The sequence below is a fragment of the Mya arenaria genome, chromosome 9 (genome assembly GCF_026914265.1).
Source record: "Mya arenaria isolate MELC-2E11 chromosome 9, ASM2691426v1".
NCBI classification, from domain to species: Eukaryota; Metazoa; Mollusca; class Bivalvia; order Myida; family Myidae; genus Mya; species Mya arenaria.
Window position 1 is genome coordinate 45,732,193 of NC_069130.1, and position 25,325 is coordinate 45,757,517.

Consider the following 25,325-nt stretch of genomic DNA (forward strand, 5'->3'; position numbering starts at 1 on the left):
CAATTATTTTGCAGATAATACTTTCGGTTTCAATACTATTGTTAAAAATTATCTTAGTTTTTAATTAACTGCAAAATTAACATATAAAATTAGCCCTTCAGTATGCATAGAAAAGGCGTGGATACAAAGTTATTTATTAATACTTAGAAAAAGGTGGGGTGAATGATTAATTATAATCAAGGAATTAAGCTTTTTTGAAAATGGAAATTCTTAGGCATAAACTGGATTGATGCCATAATTAAACAAAGCCTCGCTTACTTACAAATTTCCTGAACTTGTTGAATAAAACTGTGTATAATATGATGACTCATGACCGATCATTTATTTTCAAGTATGCACTTTTGTTAGGACAAGGGGGTTAACTTGAATATCAAGTATGCACTTTTGTCTGGACAAGGAGGGTAACTTTAATATCAAGTATAGACAGGGGGGGAGGGGGGGTAGTAATTGAATTACCGAGTATGTATGTACTTTTGTCTGGACAAAGGGGGGGGGGGGATTTAATTACCAAGTTTGCACTGTTGCACAGGTGATATCTTAATCATCTTAATCATCAAGGCAACTCTTTTGCATGGACAAGGGGGATAACTTAATTATCAAGTAAGCACTTTTGAATGGACAAGGGGGGTGGGTAATTAAGTTAATTATTAAGTTAGCACTTTTGCATTTTTAAATTGACAATACTTAATTAATCAACATCTTAGCACTTTTGCATGGACAAGGGGGGTGGGGGTACTTAAGTTAATTATTAAGTTAGCACTTTTGAATGGACAAAGAGGGGAGGGGTAATTAAGTTCATTATTAAGTTAGCACTTTTGAATGGACAGGGGGTGGGGGGGGGGGGGGTAACTTAATTATCAAGTAAGCTCTTTGAACAAGGGGGGCAACTTAATTATCAAGTGAGCACTTTTGAATGGACAAGGGGGTGGCAACTTAATTATCAAGTAAACACTTTTGAATGGACAAGGGGGGCAACTTAATTATCAAGTAAACACTTTTGAATGGACAAGGGGGCAACTTAATTATCAAGTAAACACTTTTGAATGGACAAGGGGGGGGGGGGGGCAACTTAATTATCAAGTAAACACTTTTGAATGGACAAGGGGGGGGGGTAACTTAATTATCAAGTAAACACTTTTGAATGGACAAGGGGGGCAACTTAATTATCAAGTAAACACTTATGAATGGACAAGGGGGCAACTTAATTATCAAGTAAACACTTTTGAATGGACAAGGGGGGCAACTTAGTTATCAAGTAAACACTTTTGAATGGACAAGGGGGGGGAGGTAACTTAACTATCAAGTAAACACTTTTGAATGGACAAGGGGGGCAACTTAATTATCAAGTAAACACTTTTGAATGGACAAGGGGGGGGGGGTAACTTAATTATCGAGTAAGCACTTTTGATTGGACAAGGGGGGGGGGGGGTAACTTAGTTATCAAGTAAGCTTTTTTGAATGGACAAAAGGGATAACTTAATTTTAAAGGGAACTCTTTTTTGTATGCAAGGGAGGTAAATTTATTATAAAGTGAGCCCTTTTGAATGGATCAGGGGGTAACTTAATTGTCAAGTTAAAAATATTTTGTATGGACAAGGGAGGTAGAATAATTTTCATACAGTTTTAACAAAGAGACGTGGAATTTGACATGCACTTACTCTTAATAGATGCCATTTTTTTCACACCCATATACATTTAAAAGCTAGACAGTGATACAAAACAAAATTGCAAGGTATTCATGAGACAAAGCTCTTAAGCCAGAAATCAAGCTTTCTTAGGGAAAACAGGAAAGTGATTGGCAATATATGTAACAAAAACTGATCAGCAATTTCAGCCAGAATTTTCTTGCATAATTATACGTTTTCTTCCACATAGCCCAGCCAGGGGGGTTGGTCTGTCTATATGAATTCTAGACCAGGGTTTTCTCTGCTAATGGTTAAATCAATCACAACAGGAAACAAGGCAAACCTTCTACTGTAAGTTGAAACACTGTTGACACACTGTCTGCAAAACATAAAGTTCTTGGGTCATTTGGGATAATTTGCTCTAATTCGTAATCAATTATAAGATCCATTTGAAAGAAATTATTCACGATTATATCTAAGACACGTACAACTGTTTTGAAACTGTTCCGTTTGATAATCACTATATCATTAGAATTTAAATACATTCTAAAAGTAAGTTCTATTGAAATCTTAATATATATATTCATAATATTCTGGAAAAATTGAATACTTAATCAATTTAAAAAAAAAAGTACACGACCCCCCTTCCCTCTCATTTTAACCTGCACCCCTACCTCTGCCCGAATGCTTCTACCTTCACACAGACACTTGTATAATCCTCCATAACTTTCACAACAATCATCATGCATCCAAAAGACACTCAAAAAAGCTCGTAATATAAGACAAACGCTTAATTACAGTTCATAAAATATTGCACATTAAAAAAAAATAAGTCAAGATTCACAAGACTTAAATAATTACAAAACAGGCAGATGAACACAATGCAGGAGAAAACCGATTGTTATAAAACTGTATGCGCAATCAATCGAATAAATAATTCCAGCTTTTATAGACTTTCTCTGTTGACTGCCTTCTCAATATCCCTGAAAAAACAGTTCCTGTCCCTCATCTCAGCCACTGTTTTCTGCTCATTGTGATTAATGGATAAATGGATTATAACCCTGCAGTAATTAATCACAGAATTGATGGGCTAATTATTGTGTAGCACTGTCCAATTACCAGTATCATTAGCCACATCATGGGCAGAACTGTTCAATGCAACAAGAAGAGTGTCTAACTAATAATGTGAGGTTAATATCTGAGGCCATGGCCTAATAATTATTCTAAATGGCTGTGGTTTGTATAAGTCCAACATAAAATTTACAATGGCCAAAACTCTGAGAAAGACCTAAAACAGACTTCTATGAAAGACCTGTGGTGACAATTATCAACAATTTCAACTTCCAAATTTGCGAAGCATTTTTGAAAAGATAAAGCTCCTGCGAGAAAAGAAAAAGCCCAACTTTAGAATAGCTAAATTCTGAATTACGCAGCCTTTGCAAAGTTTTTTTTCTAAAATTGGAGAAAAAGAGCAGCTTTTTAGTAGCATCGTAAAAGCTTACTTAATCATTTCAAAATTAATGTGATTCTCAAAAGCCATGATATGTTACTAAATTTAGCTATACAATAAGATAATGGTCATAAAAATGTTGCTTTGATTGAAAGATAAACAACATTTTCTGGAAATAAAAAAGTACTTTTTTTTTACCTTATCATTCTGGATAAAAATTAATGAAGGAAAATATTTCCGCCTTCTACAATTTTGAAACGAAATGCCAAAATATGTAAAATGAAGAATTATATAGGTATAGTCTAACAATACTGAAGATTACATAATTTTATCAAATGAAAAATTAATGTGTCATTATGCGAACCTGAAATTGTTTTACCTTACTAATAAATCACCTCCCGCGCAAAAAAACATAATTAATAAAAAGCAGGCAAATATCAAATATGCATAATGCAGTTATGATTTGTGAGCGTCGTAAAATGAACAGTCAATTTCTGAGAACGCATGACGCAAGCAGATATTCACCAGAGACTTGAAAACTGTCCAAAAAGACTGTGTTTTAAGCTAATGTCTTTCTGGAAAATTACTATTATATATATATATATATATATATATATATATATATATATATATATATATATATATATATATATGCTATTTATTATTATGTTGTTGTTTTTATTAAAAGATATTATGTTTTGTAACTTTTATTTATCGAATATAAGAATTATTTAAGACCATGATGCAATGGGTTTAGAAACACAGAATTTAATAACATTCTAAGAACATGATTTTGCATGCTCCCAAGAGCCATAATATTTCTAAAGCATAGATATTTCAATTAAATTTATATCTTCTATCAAAAATGATTCATTTAATAATGTACGATGTGTATAAATACTACTTAAAACACAAAGTAATAACATCGAGGTACTTAAATTAAATGCACACACTAAATGCCATTATCTTTCCACAATATATAAATTGCTTTTTTTTAAATCATGTTTTATAAAGAATTGTTATCAACAATGTGCTACATATATAATGACACTTATTTTAGCAGTATCAGTTTGTGTGTGTTTTTTGCACACACTTAAAGCTAAAATGCAATAAACTGTTTACATTATATTAAATAAAATATTTTATTTTAATTTAATTAAATAAAATATTTTATTTTAATTTACTTCATTTTTGTTTATATATATGAAAAAGGATATGAGACAATTGTACCGGTATATATAATTGTCTTCATTTTTGTTATTACATATACTAAAGGATAGTTAATAACACTATATAAAATACAAAGTAATTAGAGGTATGAGTATTTTTCTCTTCACCTGAATTCTGCAATTGTAAAACTGATTTGAAAATAAGTTTTGTAAAAAAGAAAAAATTGAATAAAAACATATAAATAGTCCATTCTGATTAATTCAAGCACTTTGTTCACAATACGAAATTGGCAAAATTTTCACATAGGACACTCCTTAAACAGAATCCCAAAACGACACTAACTACACGATCTCACATAATCTCCATTATAAGAGAGACACATCCACGAATCATTCTCAGAAATCATCCAAAATCAGGATGCGAATCACATTTTCGGTTTGTATTTTTGGCTGACAGCGAGAAGTACAGAGCATATTCTCTCTTGATTTTCGTGAGAGTCAATACAAATATCAGCAGTTGGGAAAGTCAGCAACTGGCACTTACAATATAAATATCAATAGTTCCATTATGACAACAGTTCATCTCGAGAAAGTCGTGTTTCTTGGCACTTAAAATGATAAAATCATAATCAAATTCTTTGCAACACAATATAATTAATATTAATGTTAAAATAATAAAGGAGCATAATCAGAGATTTGATTTTGCCCAGAAACGCAGCTATCTGGAGATGAAATGTTGTATCGTTAGGTTGCAAAATACTTTTTATTGTGCTTAAATTAAGGTTAATGATTGATTGTAAATTTCTGGACTTCTTCAAACATGTTGGAAACTCACCTCAATGTGACACATACAAGCATTTAAATCTCTGTAAACCTAGCAAATTCTTAAAGAGACTAGACACCAGATGATACATTAATGCAAGAATTTGTTTTATCAAAAACTTACATACAATTGACATCGTTGTGTACCACGCATTGAATCTTAAACTTACTGATGGATCACATTGCTTACGACAATTTTTTTTTTTATGCAATTTTCGCACATTTTTAAATTCGAAATAAACAGGGTAAATGTCAACACTAATGACATGACTCACATTCTAAATAAAGCTTCCCAAAAGGATGAAGGGTGAAAGGAAGTGGAAAAACTGCTGCAAAACAAGGTAGACACAGAGCCCTACAGATTAACATCAGTGATGAAATCGATCGTGGAACTTATGAAAGAGGTAAAATTAACACTGCTGAAAATGACAGCGTGTCGTCTTAAACACTTATTGACAGATAAGTGTTTGAAACCATCATGTGACTTGAATGGCATTTGCACTATCTATAAAGAGAAAACTCAGCTGGGACTGTGTTATGGCCAACTGTGATGATTGTTGCGTTTAGTCTTCAAGTCATGTAAAATGATCGGTCTCCTACTAGCTCGTATTGACAATTCTTGGCTTGTTTTGAGGAAATACTGTATTTGCCGATTTTGGAACCATCTGGTGTCTAATACCATTAATGTCTAAATGTACCGTTTTATGTTAGTAAATCATTAGCAAAATTTGCATATTCTAGCCATAAACGGCTTATTGAAACTGGTTGGCATTGGAGGATTCCAAGTAAGTATTGAATATGTAGAAATTGCTTTGTTTATTTTGATATTAGAATTGAAGATGATTTTCATACATTCTTTGAATGTTACAAATACAGACCAGACAGACAATTCTATATTTATTGAATTAAATGGAAGACAGGATTTCAAAAAAATATTTATCAAAGCTGTAAAAGATAACAAAAAAATAAACACAGCTTTTCTCTTAATAATTAAACACAAACATTAACAACAAATGTAAATTTCAATTTTATTAGTAAACACAACTGAAATAGTTCATGATATAATATTTCTCTATTATATCATATGAGCTGCAGACTTTTGCTCACATTATAAAGTTTTGAACTTTGAACTTGTACACTGGTACCCTACTTGTACGGTAAGTGAACGTGTAGCACTATATGAATGGGAATCTGTACATGTGGCACTACTTGCAGGAGAAGTGTTTGTATGGCACTTCTTGTACAAGAAGTGTTTGTGTGGCACGACTTGTAGGAGAAGTGTTTGTGTGGCACGACTTGTAGGAGAAGCGTTTGTATGGCACTACTTGTACAGGAAGTGTTTGTGTGGCACAATTTGCACAGGAAGTGTTTGTGTGGCATGACTTGTAGGAGAAGTGTTTGTGTGGCACGACTTGTAGGACAAGCGTTTGTATGGCACTACTTGTACAGGAAGTGTTTGTATGGCACAATTTGCACAGGAAGTGTTTGTGTGGCACTACTTGTAGGAGAAGTGTTTGTGTGGCACTACTTGTAGGGGAAGTGTTTGTATGGCACTACTTGTACGAGAAGTGATTGTGAGGCACCACTTGTATGAGAAGTGTTTGTGTGGCACCACTTGTACAAGAAGTGTTTGTGTGGCACGACTTGTAGGAGAAGCGTTTGTATGGCACTACTTGTACAGGAAGTGTTTGTTTGGCACAATTTGCACAGGAAGTGTTTGTGTGGCACTACTTGTAGGAGAAGTGTTTGTGTGGCACTACTTGTAGGGGAAGTGTTTGTATGGCACTACTTGTACGAGAAGTGATTGTGAGGCACCACTTGTATGAGAAGTGTTTGTTTGGCACTATTTGTACAAGAAGTGTTTGTATGGCACGTACCACTTGTACGAGAAGTGTTTGTGTGGCACCACTTGTACAAGAAGTGTTTGTATGGCATTTCTTGTACTGGGATGTGTGGCACTTCTTAATGAAGTATTTGTATGGCACTACTTGTACTTGGATGTGTGGCACTACTGGTACAAGATGTGTTTGTGATGCACTTCTTGTACGGTGATGTGTGGCACTACTTGTAATGGGATGTGTTGCACAACTTGCAGGAGAAGTGTTTGTGTGGAACTACTTGTACTGGGATTTGTGGCACAACTTGTAGGAGAAAGGTTTGTGTGATACTACTTGTAATGAGATGTGTGGCACAACTTGCAGGAGAAGTGTTTGTGTGGCACTACTTGTACTTGGATGTGCTGCTCTATTTGTATGGGGATGTGTGGCACTTCTTGTACTGAGATGTGCTGCTCTACTTGTATGGGGATGTGTGGCACTACTTGCAAAATAAGTGTTTGTGTGGCACTACTTTTACTTGGATGTGTGGCACTACCTGCACCAGAAGTGTTTATGTGGCACTACTGGTACAGTGATGTGTAGCACTTCTTGTACCAGAAGTGTTTGAGTGGCACTACTTGTACTGGGATGTATGGTACTACATGCACAAGGAGTGTTTGTTTGGCACTACGTTTACTTGGATGTGTTGCACTACTTGCACCAGAAGTGTTTGTGATGCATTACTGGGACAGGGATGTGTGGCACTACTTGTAATGGGATGTGTGGCACTACTTGCAAAAGTGTTTGTGTGGCACTACTTGTACTGGGACGTGTGGCACTACTTGCACGAGAAGTGTTTGTGTAGCACTACTTGCACCAGAAGTGTTTGTGATGCATTACTTGCACCAGAAGTGTTTGTGATGCATTACTGGGACAGGGATGTGTGGCACTACTTGTAATGGGAAGTGTGGCACTACTTGCAAAAGAAGTGTTTGTGTGGCACTACTTGTACTGGGACGTGTGGCACTACTTGCACGAGTAGTGTTTGTGTAGCACTACTTGTACCAAAATTGTTTGTGTGGGTCCTTGGGCTTAACAGCTAAACTGAAATAACTATGTCATTTTCTTGCAGCATAGTTTAATGATGTATTTTGTAGTCATAAGTCAGGGCTTCTCAAGAAATAAAAATAATACATAGTCTGAGATAATGCACGTATAGTCTGCAATTTAATGCATCTAAAACAAATCGCTGTCATTATAAGAGAAACATTGTCTCATAACTATATCATTAGATTTTATATAGAAACAAAACCAGACAAATTACTGTGTTGTTAAATGTTAAACTTAAAGGGACTAGACACAAGCTGGTTCAAATATGGGCAAATACAGTATTTCCTCAAAACAAGCCTAGAATTGTCATTTGGAGCTAGTAGGAGGCAGATAGTACATCATTTTACTTGATTAAAATAATACTCGCAGCAATCATGTTGCTGTCTCATCTGAGTTTCTCCATTTAAAAATAGGGCATAATGGTTTCCCAGTTTAAATCATATCTATTTATTTGTACAGATAAATATACCAAAGCTATTTTTAAACCTACTAGGATTTACGTGGTAGACGACCCCAGTAAATTTTGAATTGGAAAAATGCCCCAAAACTATGAAAGATGCATGTTTCATAAGTGACACATCAGTAAGGTTTAATGCATTGTAGACAATGGTGTAAACTTTATGTAAGGTTTTGACAAGTTCCTTTTTTTCTTGCAATTGTACCATCAAGTGTTTACGGTAGTCCCTTTAAGCCTGGATCTCCCTGTCACAATTTCATCCCTTTAATCGAATAGGAATAAATCGTGAGTGCATGGTCCAAATATAACCTTTTTCATGAATGTTTATATAACCCATAATGTGGGAATATGAATAATGGTGATTACCCAACAAAGTGAATACAAACACCAGCAATATATTTGTATGATGGAGGAAGATTCCTCCCATTTGCTCAAAGATATGTAACAATCCTTAAAAGGGGAGCAAATTGTAATAAATCATACAATTGTGCTGTCCATTTTTACTGATTTGTAATAAAATTTCAGTCACAACCAGCCACAATTATCCACGATTACCCTCAACAACACATGCGGATAATTAAGGGGGGGACACACCCGGTGCCCTCCCACCTCCCTCCCCCCCCCCCCCTGAAATGTGCTCAAAATGTACAATCTTGGAATTGAATTTCTTTAAAATGTGTTGGAGGAGTACCCCAAATGCACCTGCTTACATTTTTAACCATATAATATTCAATTTCGAAGGAGGGCTGAATGTAAAAATGTTGTGTCCCTATGTTACATCAATTATTGGATTGCCACTACTCAAAATATCTGATGCCTATAAAAATACTATGCTGCAATGGGGTAGGGGCTGCACTAAAGATTGCGTTACATGAAAAACAAAGCAGATCTTTGCAGCCCAAAAACAGTTATGAGCTGTGTAAAACTGTCATGGATCTTCCCCGATTCATCATGACTGGTGTTGGGAATCAGCTCAGTTTGAATTTTGATAATCGGTTCCACTCAAGTGACCGATTATCGATTGTACAACTGTTTTTAACAATACCTTGATTGAAGATAATTAGTGTTTTTTGTTGTTGCTTTCAGCCAAATTGTTAAAGATAACAACTGAACACTTCCAAATGCTTAAATGAGCTCTAAGGAGAAAATTGGCGGAAATATTGGACACCGTCTGTCCGCCACTGTAAGCAGCCCGTCCCTTATTTATTAATCCAACATGTGAAACTATAATACTTCATGTTATATGAATGGGCGTATAAAAATACTTTGTAGGCTTGAATTAATAGAAAATCTACATAAATGACATTTTGAGTTGTTTGCGCTAAGTTCATATTGCAGTACATCAGTATTTGCGTAAAGTCCAAATTTCCGTAGACATCAGTATTTCATCTTTAGCTTGTATAAAGCAAATATTGCATAAGACTGCAGTATTTTCTATATATTCCCCTGAATCTTACTCCAAGAGGTTTAAGCATGCTTCTTGCAAACAGATTCTCAACAAACAATGACTCATACAAGTCTCAGACAAACAATCCATAATACGGAATCTTGTCTTACACGGTTTTCCACTTCCAATACCTTTTAAACCAAGAATGATATACAAAAATATACTATTTTCAAAGTAAAAGGCAAATATCCCTGTTTTTATTATAAATAAAGATGCTGTCTAAGGTTAGGCTGAATTTCATCCATCCATCACTCATACAGATTTATTTCAGGCCCTCGAGATATTTTTATTAATCATTGATAAAAGGGTATCTGCTATTGACGACTTCGAACAAGTTTATATTTATACAAACTATTTAATCAGGGCCTCCCAAAGTGTGCCACAATAATGATCATGGAACCAATGCATCTTAAAGCTGCACTCCCACGGATAGACAGTTTTGACAAAAAAATATTTTTTTTTGTGTCAGAATCAGATGGTTTTGGTACCAGTGCTTTCAATTAATTCATATAACATAACTCACTATAAAAAATCTCAATTGTTTTGGAAACTGCATTAAATAAAAAAAAGTTGTCAAAGCCGTCAATCTGTACGAGTGCAGCTTTAAAGCATGAACAACATAATTATGCACTGTTCTCATTAGATAATGAAAGAAAAAACAAATCTCAGGGCTTATGCCGGTGAACTGATGAGGGGTTTAATTCAGTCTTGATAATTATGCATATACTAAACTACAAAATACTAGACAGAATCAAGGGAAAGGAACACATTCTATGTAGACTGAAAATCACGTGACCCCACCTCCCGTCCCCCTATTTCACCAACAACAGGGCTCAAACCCTTCTTCTAAGGTCTGCAGTCAGGCACCTTATCCATTACATATACTTCGGTAGACAGATCCTCTTGATGAGTTTCATGCACCATATAAACACAATTAAAATCACAGTGCTAAAAGCACTGATGGACTAGGGCTACATGTATGGAGCAAGTTGACATAACTATGAGATAAGCATTGAAAAAAAAACAGAAATAGTTTACACCAAAAGGGAGCACTGTTGAATGGGCTAGTTTGAACAGGAAAACTGTAAATGGCAGAAGGGCAGAAAATGCATGGGAGCTGCAAAGAAAATGGTAGAAGCCTTTTAGGGGTGGCGGGGGGTGGGTGTTTGCATTAAATCAGACTTATACCAATTATTTTACATGTCAGACGTCTGATATCCCAAGTACATATATTATTAATCCAAACAATGAGCATGCATGTAAGAAAATATAGCTTACAGGACAGCATCTTGAAATTTATTCTGAGTATGCATTTTTTTCCAGAACCATTTTCACCAACTCCAGCAGTTCGTTTCCCCAAATATAGCCGCAAAGTTAGTTACACAACATGACAATTAGATTGTTTGTGTTAACAGGAAATTATATCCGTTTAATACAATAGCCGAGAGGGTCTTCTCAAGAAATGTCTACCCACTTGCCCATGGGACTCTGAGACCAGACAGAAAAAGAGAGCCTAATATCTACAGTTCTGCCAATTCCATGCTGTATATGTCATACAAAGGTCTAGTCCTAGCTCCACAGGCACTTTTCACAGGGAGTCTTCGACAATTCCAGAGCCTCAATATCAACACCTCTGTCGGAAATTCAAACATAATTGTATTCGAAGATATCATATAATGTATTTCTAAACATTTATACATTGTGTTAAGAGTCTTCATTTTCTAAAATGATAAGTTTTTGACAATGAGTATGTGTGTTTGGTTTGTGGTCACCTTTAAGCCAGACAAGTGTGTTTTCTTGAGGTATTATAACTTCCCAGTTCCTCTTCAGCACAAGACAACATTTTGCCAACAACAATTACTAAGCTAAGGTCACACCAAATTGATATTCCATTCCGCAGATTTACCGAATCTATTTTTTTGAAAATGTAAAAACAATATTTATTTTTTTTGTGCGCCCGCACCTCCATTTTGATCGCCAAGCAGATTTTTTTCAGGAAATAATTTATTAAAAAGCTAAAAATAATCAAGTATAGTTTTTATACGCTAGTTTTCGTGTTTTTGTAAAGGGAAGTTACCGATTCGTAGTGTTTTTATACTGTATATCGATCGGTTTAGCATGGGTTTCAATACATTCAATCAAAATGGCGGCTTCCGGTATAAACAATGTGGCTCGAAGTTTGGAAATTAAATCTTATTTTTGACAATAAATATGTTTTGAGCATGCTTGAAGTCACTGTTGATCGTCTCATGCACTAAACGAACATTATTTAAAGCAATCATTATGCAATAAAGCATGTGTATCTGAGACTGGTTGCAATTATATTGCGTAATTAGTGACTCGTTTTGAATGGAAATCGGACAGGTCAACTTAACTGGAACATGAGTCATTGTTTGGTCCAAATTGATGTATCAAGCTCATTTTTGATCAAATTCTGACAAAACAACAGTTTTGAACAAATATCTTTTCACAAATAGCGATATAAACACTGGTCTGGATATACCTCAACATAAGTAAGCCTAAGTTTATCCCCTTATATTTTGTTTTTATTTGCAGCATAATCCAGGATTGTAATGGACTTGTCAATTGTAACCACTGCCCCGCCCACCCCTCGCCCTTGTTCCAGGGGTGTACTGGGAACAGCAGAGGCAATGGGCTGTGTTTTTACATTTCTGGTGGCCCCGCAGTTCCTAGTGAATGTGGTTTTGTCTTAATATTGAAAATAGTCGGGAATGGGCCTCACATAGGTATTCGGGGTTCAGGGGGCCATTTGGCAGGGATTTTATCAGCAGTGTGTCCCTGCAGGTCGGGTATTTTACCCGGGTTTTGAGAGACCGGAAGTCAAAGTCCCCGCTATTCCGGACTTAGGGGGGGGGGGGGGGGGGGGGGCATATACAATTGGCTGGTGCATAAAAACATCTAAATAACCAAAAAATTACTCTGAAAAATACCCTTGTTCTTTTTGTTTTAATAAGCACAAGTCATTGCATTTCCTGTGATAATAAAAACAAAATTTAGTCTATGTTATATGGAGTCTGATGTTTGATGATGCCTGTGTAAGTGATCATTTTTTACAAATCCAAAATCAATCCAAAGTTATGTCTGAATACAGTTGCATATGATGTTAAACTGATTCAGGTAGATTTATATACAGTAAGTTGTTACAAACTTTTTACTAAAAGCAGGGTTATTTATTATTATGAATGATCGTCAAATTAAAGTACGTTTTAGTTATATAAGAAATTAGATTTATCTATGTAATGTTTGTACTAAAGACGGATGAATAAATAGTATGTATTCCGATATTTTCCCAATGTCCATTAGAGGTTCAGTTCAAGATGGCATTAAAATGGGTTTAAAGGCAATTATTTTTAACAATCTTTCTTATTTATATTGAATATAAGGAAAAATATCTTTTTCGCTCTTCGCTGGCTTCGGTTTTTATGAAAACTGACAAAAAATTTTTTTTATTTTTTTTTACTCGCTCGCTCCAATTTTTTTTGGCAAAAATCCGAGGAACTAAACATTAATTTGGTGTGGATATATAACTTTCTTCACAATAGTTGTAAAACAAATAAAGTTAAAACTTATCTTAAATGTTAAAAGCAATCTAATAAACTGAAATTATATCAAAATTCACCATTTTGTTTAATTTTTCTTTTGTTGCTTTGTTTGTTGTTATTTTTAATGATTATGTATATATTTTGTTTATTTCTATTTTATATAATAGTAATCTCTAGATTTATTCAATGATATTTCTGAGTGATGTGTTATTGATATTTTACTACAAAAAAGTATGCTGAGAATGTTTCCCTAAATCTGAAAAAACTACTAAGCTTTTTGCCCACAAAAAGGGCTAGGGTGTCTATCTATAAGCTTCCCAGTCACAGGTAAAAAGGCCCTGTTGTTTATGTGGCAGTTAGCAGATAATGTATATGTGGCAGTTATATAAGCATATTGTATGTGTGGAAGATTAAAAAAAACAAATAAAACCAAATCCAGGTCAAATACACAACATAAGCATTTTGTACTAATATTTTTTTTGGCAAAGGAAACTCATAATAGCCGCTTTAGAAAAATAGTGTCTGCTAACACTAGAATGCTTCATTTTATACCAATATATGGATTTGTTCTCTTTTTTCTTATCCCCAAGTATCAAATATAAGACCATTCAATTGTTGATGTCGGAGTGGCTAGTGGGACACATGATAAGGTATATATTGCTCCTCGAATAAATCCTGTATGCGAATCTTGATCCGTCCCTGTTTTTTATTCCGATTAACAACCTACATTTTTTTTTTAATTCATGAAAAATGCACAAAGGTATTACCTTCTCAAAAAAATGCATACAAGCAAAAATCATGGATGATTCCCAAGACTCTTATCTATTAGAAATTAAGTGAAATGAGTCAAACTGACAACCCTATCATTATCAAAGGTAGCGATCTGGATGAATACATGGGTACAAGTTCAGATACCATCTCAGATATACAATGAGCTAAACTCATCACACCTGGCCTGAGTCAACCTTGGACTCCTAACATACTCCCAGTACATTGTACATGTTTTGTGGTGCAAATCATCTGAAAGATGACTTAATCATTCTAGTAAGAAATGACCAGGGGCAGTTCCAGGATTAGAAGTTTGAGGGACCCTAACTTAGGGGCATAAGGTTTTGACTTGTGCCCCCTCCCTCCGAAATGAAGTTCATTTGGTTTAAAGTGTTCAAAGGGGAGGTTGGGGGTACTCCTAAACTCCTCAACTTGGATGATTTTTAAGGGGTGGCGGCGTGTACGCCCCCTGGATCTGCTAGTGATTACAGGGTCTATATCTTGTTTGACAAATGTAATCAAATAAATTCTCCACAAATGTGTTTTAAAACTATAAAGATGTTGTCAACAATGTTGTAATAATTGAAGCCTGAAGCTATACCCTACCAGAGCTTAGCTTGTTATCTTCTCTATGGATATAATTTCAATTTCAAGTACTTTAACCTTCTAAAATTATCTCAAAATCAAATTGTACATGGTTAGCGGTAATATTACATTTTACATAACAGATTCAAGGTCTTGTCGACGCAGGTGTACCAAGAATCACAACTTGAATTTTAAAAAAATTAGATAATTCAATATAATGTGGTAGATCCCTTATCAGAGGATGTGGGTTTTTTTCAAATAAACAACTATCGGTAATATTGAGTGATATTATGACTTGCTAATACTAAAAAAATCAGAAAAGGAATAACGCATATATCATTCAGTCATTGTAAAATCAAGGGAAGCAATCCATTTGCCAATCAAAGGAAAACAGTGGTAGTAATTGTCTCCCTTCATGGCCTCTCATGCAGAAACACTGTGTACTAGATGGGTGCAAATCGAGAAAATAGCACTGGACAATCATAATCAATAATCAAATCTAAATGGACGACCATAATCGATCCTTTAATAGCACATAATCAGAAGTCTTTTTCTATACTATTTTTTTTTTTTTTTATACTTGTTTCAGCCATTTCTATGTCATAAATATTTCAAAATTGGCCCAACATATTAAGTAATGGAAAAATAAACACTGTTTTATCAACATATAAGGAACCAACTGTGATATATGACTATGGCTTATCAGATAATATTGTGCACATGTATTTATGTGCAAGTTTCAATGAAATTTGATTATGGGTGATTTTAATCAAATATCATCCATGTTAAGAGCCCATCATGCCATCACTATCACATACCATTAATCGATTCAATAAGACTACTTTATCTTATCAAATAAAAATTTAAATATTTTAATTAAGAGGCTTTTTTTATATAATAATATATATATGTACTAGTGATGAAACGATTATCGAGTACAATCGATTAATCGTCGCTGACAATGCTATGTCGGCGACAATCGATAGTACTTGTCCAAAATCGATGTCGCTAATGTTACTTCCAGTAACTACATATTTTTTTTTTTGGCGGCAAATGCCGAGTAAAGGTCATTTTTTCTTTCCGGTAAATTCTTGTTGAGTTCATTTTAACAAGGGATGTCACTCTCTTATACAAATGCCGTGAATGTAAACACTTTCGCTTAAAACCTTATAAACTTTCCCAATTTTTTTTTTTTTGTATTGTTTATATATTTCATAAAACCTTCTTCAATAACCTGTCTCTATGGTGTAGTGGGTCCAGTCTTACCTGCAAATACCGGGGTGTCCCGGCTTGATGCCTTCTGTTTTAGAAACCTTTTTTGGTATCGTTTGTAATTAGCCATGTACTTTTTTGGTAAAAGTTTTATGAAATTAAGATATTCCAATAGAAATGTTGAATATAGCAGGTTATTGAATGTTAAGCTGGTTCACATATATATAATATGCTTTTACATGGATAAAATGCTGAGATAACTTACTTGATGTGATGTGCATCATTTTGCAATTGATTTGCAATTATTAAGTATGTGTTGTGTTCTTATGTTTTTTTTCGTTCAGTTTAATATTAAAGAAAAAAATGGAAATATACTTACTGTCGCTAAAAGCATGAACATAGTATCACATGTACTGATTCCAGGTTAAACCATTTAGATGATCATGACGATACTATGTATAAAGATTATATTCGGTTAGGATATTATGAATTTTCGATTATTGTCCGAAAGTAAATTGAAATGCTTGGTCCGATTCGATTCGATTATCGATAGCAAATAGAGTCCGATTTTCAAACACTAATATGTACAATAGTATTACATTTTAGTGATAGAAAAAAGAAAGTCAGGATTTTATAGACATTGATTCATTCTACAGCAACAACACTAAATTCATTTTCTTTTGCTATCAAATACACAACACAAGCTAAAACAAACAAAAATACATATCAAGGGAAGTAACCTATTTGTCAATTTAGGTAAAGAGCTAAATTTAAAAATAAGCCAGATTTGTCTCCCTTCACATCCTTGAATTTTTTGAGACACTTATGCTTCATTGACTGCATACCACCACCATACCCCCAACATTCCACCACTATAACCTTATTGGGTGTTGACTCAGGGCCGGCATAGAAGGTTGGGGGAGGTAGCTTACATAATGCAATTAATCCTCCCCAAGCAGGCTCAGCACCTTGTCTTAGATCAGTATCAGATCCAATGATAATCAGAGCTGTGAGCATTATTTTGGCTACAAATGACTCTGTATCATACATGTTGGGAAACACTGTAATTATTGGATGATTGTTTAAATGTCCTTATCACGTGCAAGGAAGTATCATATAACTAAGGTTTGGTAAGAATCATATCTCCTGCCAACATATTAATGTTGTTCACAAGTACTCAGAACCAAAGTCTACTCAGTTTATAATAGTGATTCTTCTCACTTTCACTGAATGTGTACACCCAGACAAGCCTTGGTCTTTGCTTCCCGACACTCTTGCTTGGTTTATGTAAGGTTAAAGTACAACTGTACAATGTTGTCTACATTATTTTTTTCATTCGATCCAAGGGCATAAATCGACAATTATTAAAGTCTGATTCATTGATTCATTGATTTTGTTGTACATAATATATGATATATATAATAAAGTAATTTGAAATTTGGACTTCTTTTTTTATATTATAGTTGTACATATGTCTACCAAGTTTCAGTTGAATATCTTGAAGGGTTTGTGAGTTATGGTAAAGTTAGGCCGATATAAATTAATTGCTAGATTTCATCCTTTTTAAATGGGGGCAGGGAGGGGAGGGGGGGACAAGTTATTTTATTTTAGATGACAGTTTCACTGTTGAATACTTGATCATGCTCTTTCTTATTGCATAATGGACAAACCAAGAACACGATCATAAGACATCAACACCATAGGTATGACTTAACAACATTCCAAGACAGTACCACACAGATATGCTAATTAAGACCCTAGTTCAACATTTTTATTTTGAGTAAAAAAAAATTAAGTGGCGGGGGAAAAAAGAGGGGGTGGGCTGGGTTGAAAATCCAGCAATTAATTTATAGTCTCCTTATAGTAACTGTTGCCATTGACAACAACAAAAATGACACCAAGTGCAACTCTAAGGCTATCACAATACTTCATCTTTTATCTTTCAAAAATAAAATGGAGCTAAAATTAACAAGGCAACTTACATTGAACATTTGAAGCACTCTGCATGGAACTGCTGCCGTTTTCCCGATTTGCCCCCCACGGAAATACGATTCTCCTCTTTCATCGGGAACCCGCACACAGAACAAAAATCCAGATACACAGGTTCCGAACGTCTTGAACTTTTGAGTATCACAGACTTCCGTAACGATGACGGTGACATCTTTTCTATGAATCTTTTCCGACATATTGTTGGCGACATACTATGATATCTGAGTAAGGGTGAAGGTTTTTCTGATTTTCGACCAATTGCTGGTGAGTTTGTCAAGGATTGTGTATCAGGGTGCGCATTTTTATGAACCACAATGGGCGATTCAGGCTCGGCGAATCTATGGTCATATATAGGGGATGGGGGATGCTGAACACCGCTTAACCTCTCTGTTAAGGGTCGTGATAACATCAGGTGCTCCAGATTGCCTGGGGACGTGACAGGTCTTGCTAGGCGTGGCTTATTACGCCGTTCAACTAGAGGAGAAGTTTCCATTGGATAGCCATCAGGTCTAGCAGCCATGTTGTTATTTGGAATGTGTACAACTGCTGAAACAAATAATCAATTAAAATAGTCATCATCTTTTGGTGGTCGAAATAAGCACAAGCCTGGAAGCCATGCACTGGTAAAATGCTTTGCAGGCTTGCTTGAATTCTCGAATTTATATAGAAAGCAAGGTTTTGTACAAAAAATGATGGAAAGCATTAGCATCAGAATTCTAAAAACTTATATCAATGACTGATTTTTGATTATTTTAAATCATCATTTTTTTTTAGATTTTAATTTGCTGTTTTTCTATTTGTTTTCAAAATAATATAACTAAAACTTCTCAACTATAATTATTAGGTGATGATATTCATAGTCATTTAATGAAACTGATGAGAAATTAATAGACAAATTTATAGACAAATTTGTAAGTGGAAGGTACAAATTTAATGTATACATCATTGTTGTTAATTCACATGCATACATTCTTTACAAGTTACAGTGCATGTATTGAAATATTTGCAAAATCAAAGATTACTCAGTGTTAAAATTCGGAAATTAAATTATGATTTTATTTCGATCAAATCATCCAAAAACTTGTGGTAAAATAAATGACTGGTTGAAAATTGAAAGAAACGGAAGTTTACCTTTAAATTCGTCACTCCTTAAGAAAATCTATGAATTTATTATGAAATAAATAAATTAATTGAAATTGACAAATTTATCATAAGTTAATCCAATTTCACAAGCAATAGCAGCTAAAATGTGTCACTTAAACATTAACCTTCCGTTACATTTATCTTAAATCTTCACCATTTATGATAAAATGTGTCAAATTTATGTCAATTTAAATTGCTCTGAACTCATCCTTCAAAATAATTTTAAGTAAGATATACTACTTGTAACTGTAATATATATTTAACATAACAAATCTTATGATCCTGTTTTATAAATAAAACCTAATGACTGTAAACATCAATAATTGTTAAAGTTGTTATTGCATACAAATGTTATGCCATGTATACAATTCATAAAATTACTGTTTTAATTTACATACAAATAAAAAAAACCTTAAGCAATGTTAAACAGTAAAGTCGAAAATGTATTGTTATTATGATACAAATATCTGTTATTTTTTTATTCATTTAGAAATCCTTCACACTAAACATTTTTATTATAAATAATACATACATTTTTATATTGCTCTTAAACCTATGTTGTTATCCCTTTTTTAAGGTATAACCAGTTTATTCATGAAAAGAGTTGCTTCATTGTTTTGTTAAGTTCAAAGGTGACATTAGATATTATATACTGGTCACTTAATTTAGTTTTGCTATAATAACATAGAGTTTACAATAGAAATTGGACTGGTCAGCATGTACATGCAAGCTTTCTCAGATGGTAGAGCAACTGTCTTGCAAGGAAGGAGGTAATGAGGGTTCAATCCCTACCCTAGCCATATATGTGCACTTCAGATCCTGCCACATGAACTCATTATTCAGGATGGCCTGCGAAGTGGTGATAAATTGACTGTTTCAATTTTCTGGTGATTTCATGGACTGATCAGCCCTTTTTCTCAAAATGAGGAGTTTGGTAGGCAATTTCCACAGGCTGTCTTATATTGTCTTGAGATCTCATTTGATTTCACCTCTTCTGCCACTGATGCCTCTTCTGCCGACCTCAACAAAATTTAGGAAAAACATTTGACTGAGTCCAAACTCAGGGCATAATAAGACAAAAATTCAAATAACTGTCATGAAACTTGGTACACATGTTCTTATAGTTATAGTAATCATGTTTACTAAGTTTCCGTTTTGAGTATAATGATCTGCGATAAAGATTTTTTTACATCTGATATATTTCCTATGAGCAAACAAAATGCCCAATTTTGGTGAAAAATTGACAACGAGGACTTAAAATATGTGTAAATATTTGTAAAACTGCAAGGTTTATGTTTAGGGCCAAATCGCCTTGATGATACCCAGATGGCTATGCAAAAACCTGACAAACAACAAGAGCCAATCTAACAACATTATTGCAGTCCGGTCACCAGTCTTAAACTTTAAAACACTTGTGAATGAATACAGAGTATGAAACTTGAATCCGGAAGAAAAAAAATGACAATGGTAAACCATTGATGAGCATGGGATGCTCCTCGTTAGCTATAAGACATCATTTCCTGCGGACTGATGGGCTTCAAGTGTTTTCATGACTGGGATATTACTCTTAAATGCATTATTTTGATTAATGCTCTACTTGACAATGTTTAGGAAGTTTACTTACTAGCACTGAAATATTTAACATTTTTTTCCACTGAAAAAATACTTCCTTAAGCTATTGAATCATAGATGAAGACAAAAACATGACAAGCAAACAACAAGTCTAGTCAATTATTCTCAGTACAGTAGAACTGCTGTCATTCGAACAGGCGGTTGTTTGAGAACCGGCGGTCCCTCGAGGTCGGAGCTTGGTTTCATACATTTTTCCTTCTATTTTCATATTAAATATACTGACGGTGCATCGAATAAGTTGAGGAGTCGAGCAAAAAAGCCGGTCCGAAGTACACAAATTATGCACAAAACCTTACGACTCCCTCGAGGTCATAATTTCCCACTTTTTCCCCCGAACGCATGTTCCAAAATATACAAACAATTGCTAGTTGTTAAAATTTTTGTTTTAAAGTTGTAAAAATTGCAATTACAGTTAAATTGCAATTTGATAAGATGTGAAAACTGTTCATCACTGTTTACGCATGACCGATAGTAGTTGAAAAGGGCATTAGAGGAGATAATTACGAGAAGTAAATGACGAGAAGTTAATTGTGAGAAATAGTGGTCCAACATTGGAATCTCTGAAAAGAATTCCTTCTTGTCACTTTGCTTTGCAATATGGCAAATGAGAAAGAACTTACAAATTGTCCAACACCTGAGCAATCTAGAGAAGAACCCATTACTGGGGAAATAGCTAGATCGGGTTCATTTCTATCAAAATGTCACACCCAAATGAAAGAAAAAAATACAAATTGTCAAACACCTGAGCAATCTAATGAAGGACCCATTACTGAAGGGATAATTAGATCGGGTGCATTAGATGGAACAAGTACTGATCCTTCAATACTCTCATATTCTCGCCCTCTTGTCACAAGACACCAATATGCCCACTCACATCCTTTACAGGAAAGAAGGGCACGAAGCGAAAACTAGATGCGAAGGCCATGGATGTCAAGTTCAACGCAATCATGGAAGTAGAAAAGGGGATGAAGTCAAAGGCCCACATAACTCGTGATTTAAAGATTAACAGCAGTACCCTGTCCACATGGCTGAAAAATGCAACAGCAATCAAAGAAGGCTTCCAGAACTTAAATCACAAATGAAAGACTCTAAAGACTGGTAAATGGGATTGTTTAGAAATGGTTCAGCAATGCCCGTGAAAGGTCAGTAGTGATTTTAGGAGAAGTTTTGAAAATGAAGGCAGCGGAATTAGCACATAAGATGGGCATCACAGACTTCAACGCAACCTCAGGCTGGTTTGACTGGTTTCAAGAGCGGAGTGGTATACACTTCCGGTGGTCTGTATGTGGTGAATCTTACAGCGCCATGCAATGACAAAGCAAAGGCGATGAAAGACTGGGATGTTAAACTTAAGTCAATGCTTCAGAACTACAGCCCCGATGATATTTACAACACCAACAAAACAGGTCTCTTCTTCAGGATGCTGAAGGCACATCCAAAACTCAAAACATTAACAAATGCCGCCAAATACCACAAGCAAGACTGATGGACCAAGGCGTAATCCAAAACCTGAAGGTACATTACCCAAAGACGGTTGTTAATTGAAACAAACCTGTGCCGTCGATAAGAACACAGAATTCAGTTTAACCTAGCTTGTTGCCATGCGCCTTTTGCAGCAGTCATGGGAATGCATGATGTTGAACAAAATAAAAAATTGCTTTCGTCATGCGAAATTTCAATGGCAAGAGGCAAACACCACCAATACCAAGGACGAAGTGGATGAAATAGATGACATCCTCTTAGCCTGCCTTGCAGCCCTCGTGGTTACAACAGTTTCCCTGACTGTCTTTGAAATTCAACGATATAACGCCCACATCTGAATTTATGAAAGACGACAACATTATGAGGGACATACAGGCTTCCTGTTCCGACGATGAAGACGACAACGAAGAAAACAAATTATCTACCCCACAATCACCATGGACAGCCAATGAAGCCATGGATGCTCTTAAGTTTGTCAGAAGGTTTATTGAATTCACCGCTGTTCAACTGACCATGATCTTCAGGCACTCTGTATGCTGATACCTACATTACAATTGAACAGTTTCGCAAGATCAACAAGATGCGCAAATCATCACTCCTTGATTTTGCAAAACTTAAATCTGACTAATGCCATAACATGTACTGTCATATTTAAATGTTGGTTGTTATGAAGATGTGCTTTTTGTAAAAATAAACATAACTGTTTATTCATTTATTGTTTTGTCTTTTACGTTTAGTATATGGCAGCCTTTTAACATAATTATGAGCGATTTCCACAATGCAACACGTAATTGATGTCTTAGTTAACAGTCGGTTTGACAACTTCAAACTTAAAATACACTGAAAGATATTTCATAACAGACTGGAAAATTGAACCACGGGTCGTGCGAAACATCAGTTCCCTGGGTTTTTTTACTTGGACCCTGGCGTCCTCAAGCAATCGCAGTTTTACTGTATATCAAAGGTAACACTTCAACAAATATTTCAGCCAGAGTTATCAAGGGATACAGCTCAATAAATATTGCAGCTAGAGTTATCAAGGGATGCAGCTCAAGAAATATTGCAGCTAGAGTTATCAAGGGATACAGCTCAAGAAATATTGCAGCTAGGGTTATCAAGGGATACAGCTCAAGAAATATTGCAGCTAGAGTTATCAAGGGATACAGCTCAAGAAATATTGCAGCTAGAGTTATCAAGGGATACAGCTCAAGAAATATTGCAGCTAGAGTTATCAAGGGATACAGCTCAAGAAATATTGCAGCTAGGGTTATCAAGGGATACAGCTCAAGAAATATTGCAGCTAGAGTTATCAAGGGATACAGCTCAAGAAATATTGCAGCTAGGGTTATCAAGGGATGCAGCTCAAGAAATATTGCAGCTAGAGTTATCAAGGGATGCAGCTCAAGAAATATTGCAGCTAGAGTTATCAAGGGATACAGCTCAAGAAATAATGCAGCTAGGGTTATCAAGGGATACAGCTCAAGAAATATTGCAGCTAGGGTTATCAAGGGATACAGCTCAAGAAATATTGCAGCTAGAGTTATCAAGGGATACAGCTCAAGAAATATTGCAGCTAGAGTTATCAAGGGATACAGCTCAAGAAATATTGCAGCTAGAGTTATCAAGGGATACAGCTCAAGAAATATTGCAGCTAGAGTTATCAAGGGATACAGCTCAAGAAATATTGCAGCTAGAGTTATCAAGGGATGCAGCTCAAGAAATATTGCAGCTAGAGTTATCAAGGGATACATTTTTTTCAGCCAAAGTTATCAAAGCATCAACAATTTTCATCAGAGTTATAAAGGGGTGCAACTTAAGAAATATTTCTTTCAGCCAGAGTTATAAAGGGGTACAACTGAAGAAATATTTCAGCCAGAGTTATTAGAAGTGCTACAGATCTACAGAGGCACATGCACATGGATTGCAGTGGCGCAACTAAGTGCAAGTGCACCTTGAAGTGCACCCTCCTCCCCTATACCAGAATAGTATAGGCTTTACATGTGGTGATTTGACTGTCATGAAGAAAATTTTGACTATAATTAGTTTAAGACTAGAACAGTGCAATCAGTGTATTCTATGCCTATTTTTCTATGATATTAACATAAAAAGTTCACTTGGCAATTTTAGGGAGAAGGCTTCAGTTGTGCCCCCCCCCCCCCCCCCCCACATCCCCATCCTTCTTGATCTGCCAATCATATGCTGTTTTAAAGTTGTGGCAAGTTAAATGTTTGCATGATGACAACAATTGGAACCAAGGCTGTGACAAAATAATGAAAACAAATGCTGAAAAGGTGTAAATCCAATGTTAACTAAACAATGAATATCCTACTGAGGCCTAAAAAAAAAATTGTTTGGTTAGGGTTACATCCTTAAAAAAAATAGGTAGGGTAGGTAGGCTTTTTTTTTTTTTTTTTTTTTTTTTTTATTAGGTTTTATATAAGAATATAATTTTCATCATTGGGGAATGGTGTTAAAGCTATCTTCTGTACAAGCAGTTAAGGTTTAAACTTAATATTAAAAAGCAATTAAAAAAAAAACGATTTTTTTTTTTTTTTTTTTTTAGTTTTTCATTTTTTTTTCAAACTGACTATAAAAACGGTAGGGTCGGCGTTTTTTTTAGGCCTGATCGCTGAGTATTTTTTTTATTTCAACTCCCTTTTTATACCATGAATATGACTAATTTACTGAATTATTTCCTTGTAAGCATTGTCATTTAATCAGTGAATACAATAACATCATTTTAACTTTATAAACCACATAAAATTGTTGTACAGCAAATTAAAAATTATAAATGTCTTACTTACTATTGCTATGAAGCCAGCTATCTCTTGTAAGACTAGGTCCATCTGTGAAGTCAGCCATGTTATGCTGGAGACCTTGACCTAGATCTGGGGTCAACTCAAGGTCAAAAGTTGGCCTGCCCATTCCACAAGGGTCATAGGTCAATAAGGGGTCAAGGTTGCAGTTGTAGGATTTGGTCTCCCAGTTGAGACTGTTAACTCCCGAGTTGTAGTGTGCCACACTGTCAAGACCTTGGGTTTTCTGAACAGAAAT

General features: G+C 35.0%; 1 protein-coding gene across 2 annotated transcripts in view; it reads right to left on the reverse strand.

Moving 5' to 3' along the window:
• The window catches only part of LOC128246867 (rap1 GTPase-activating protein 1-like), a 168,550-nt gene that overhangs the window by 106,300 nt on the left and 36,925 nt on the right, over positions 1 to 25,325 (reverse strand). For both annotated transcript variants that reach the window (XM_052965361.1, XM_052965362.1), the window contains 2 exons: positions 25,076 to 25,313; positions 18,008 to 18,560 (listed from right to left, as the gene is read on the reverse strand). In XM_052965361.1, coding sequence (XP_052821321.1) covers positions 18,008 to 18,560; positions 25,076 to 25,313 — 791 coding nt within the window. The remainder of the gene's footprint in view (positions 1 to 18,007; positions 18,561 to 25,075; positions 25,314 to 25,325) is intronic.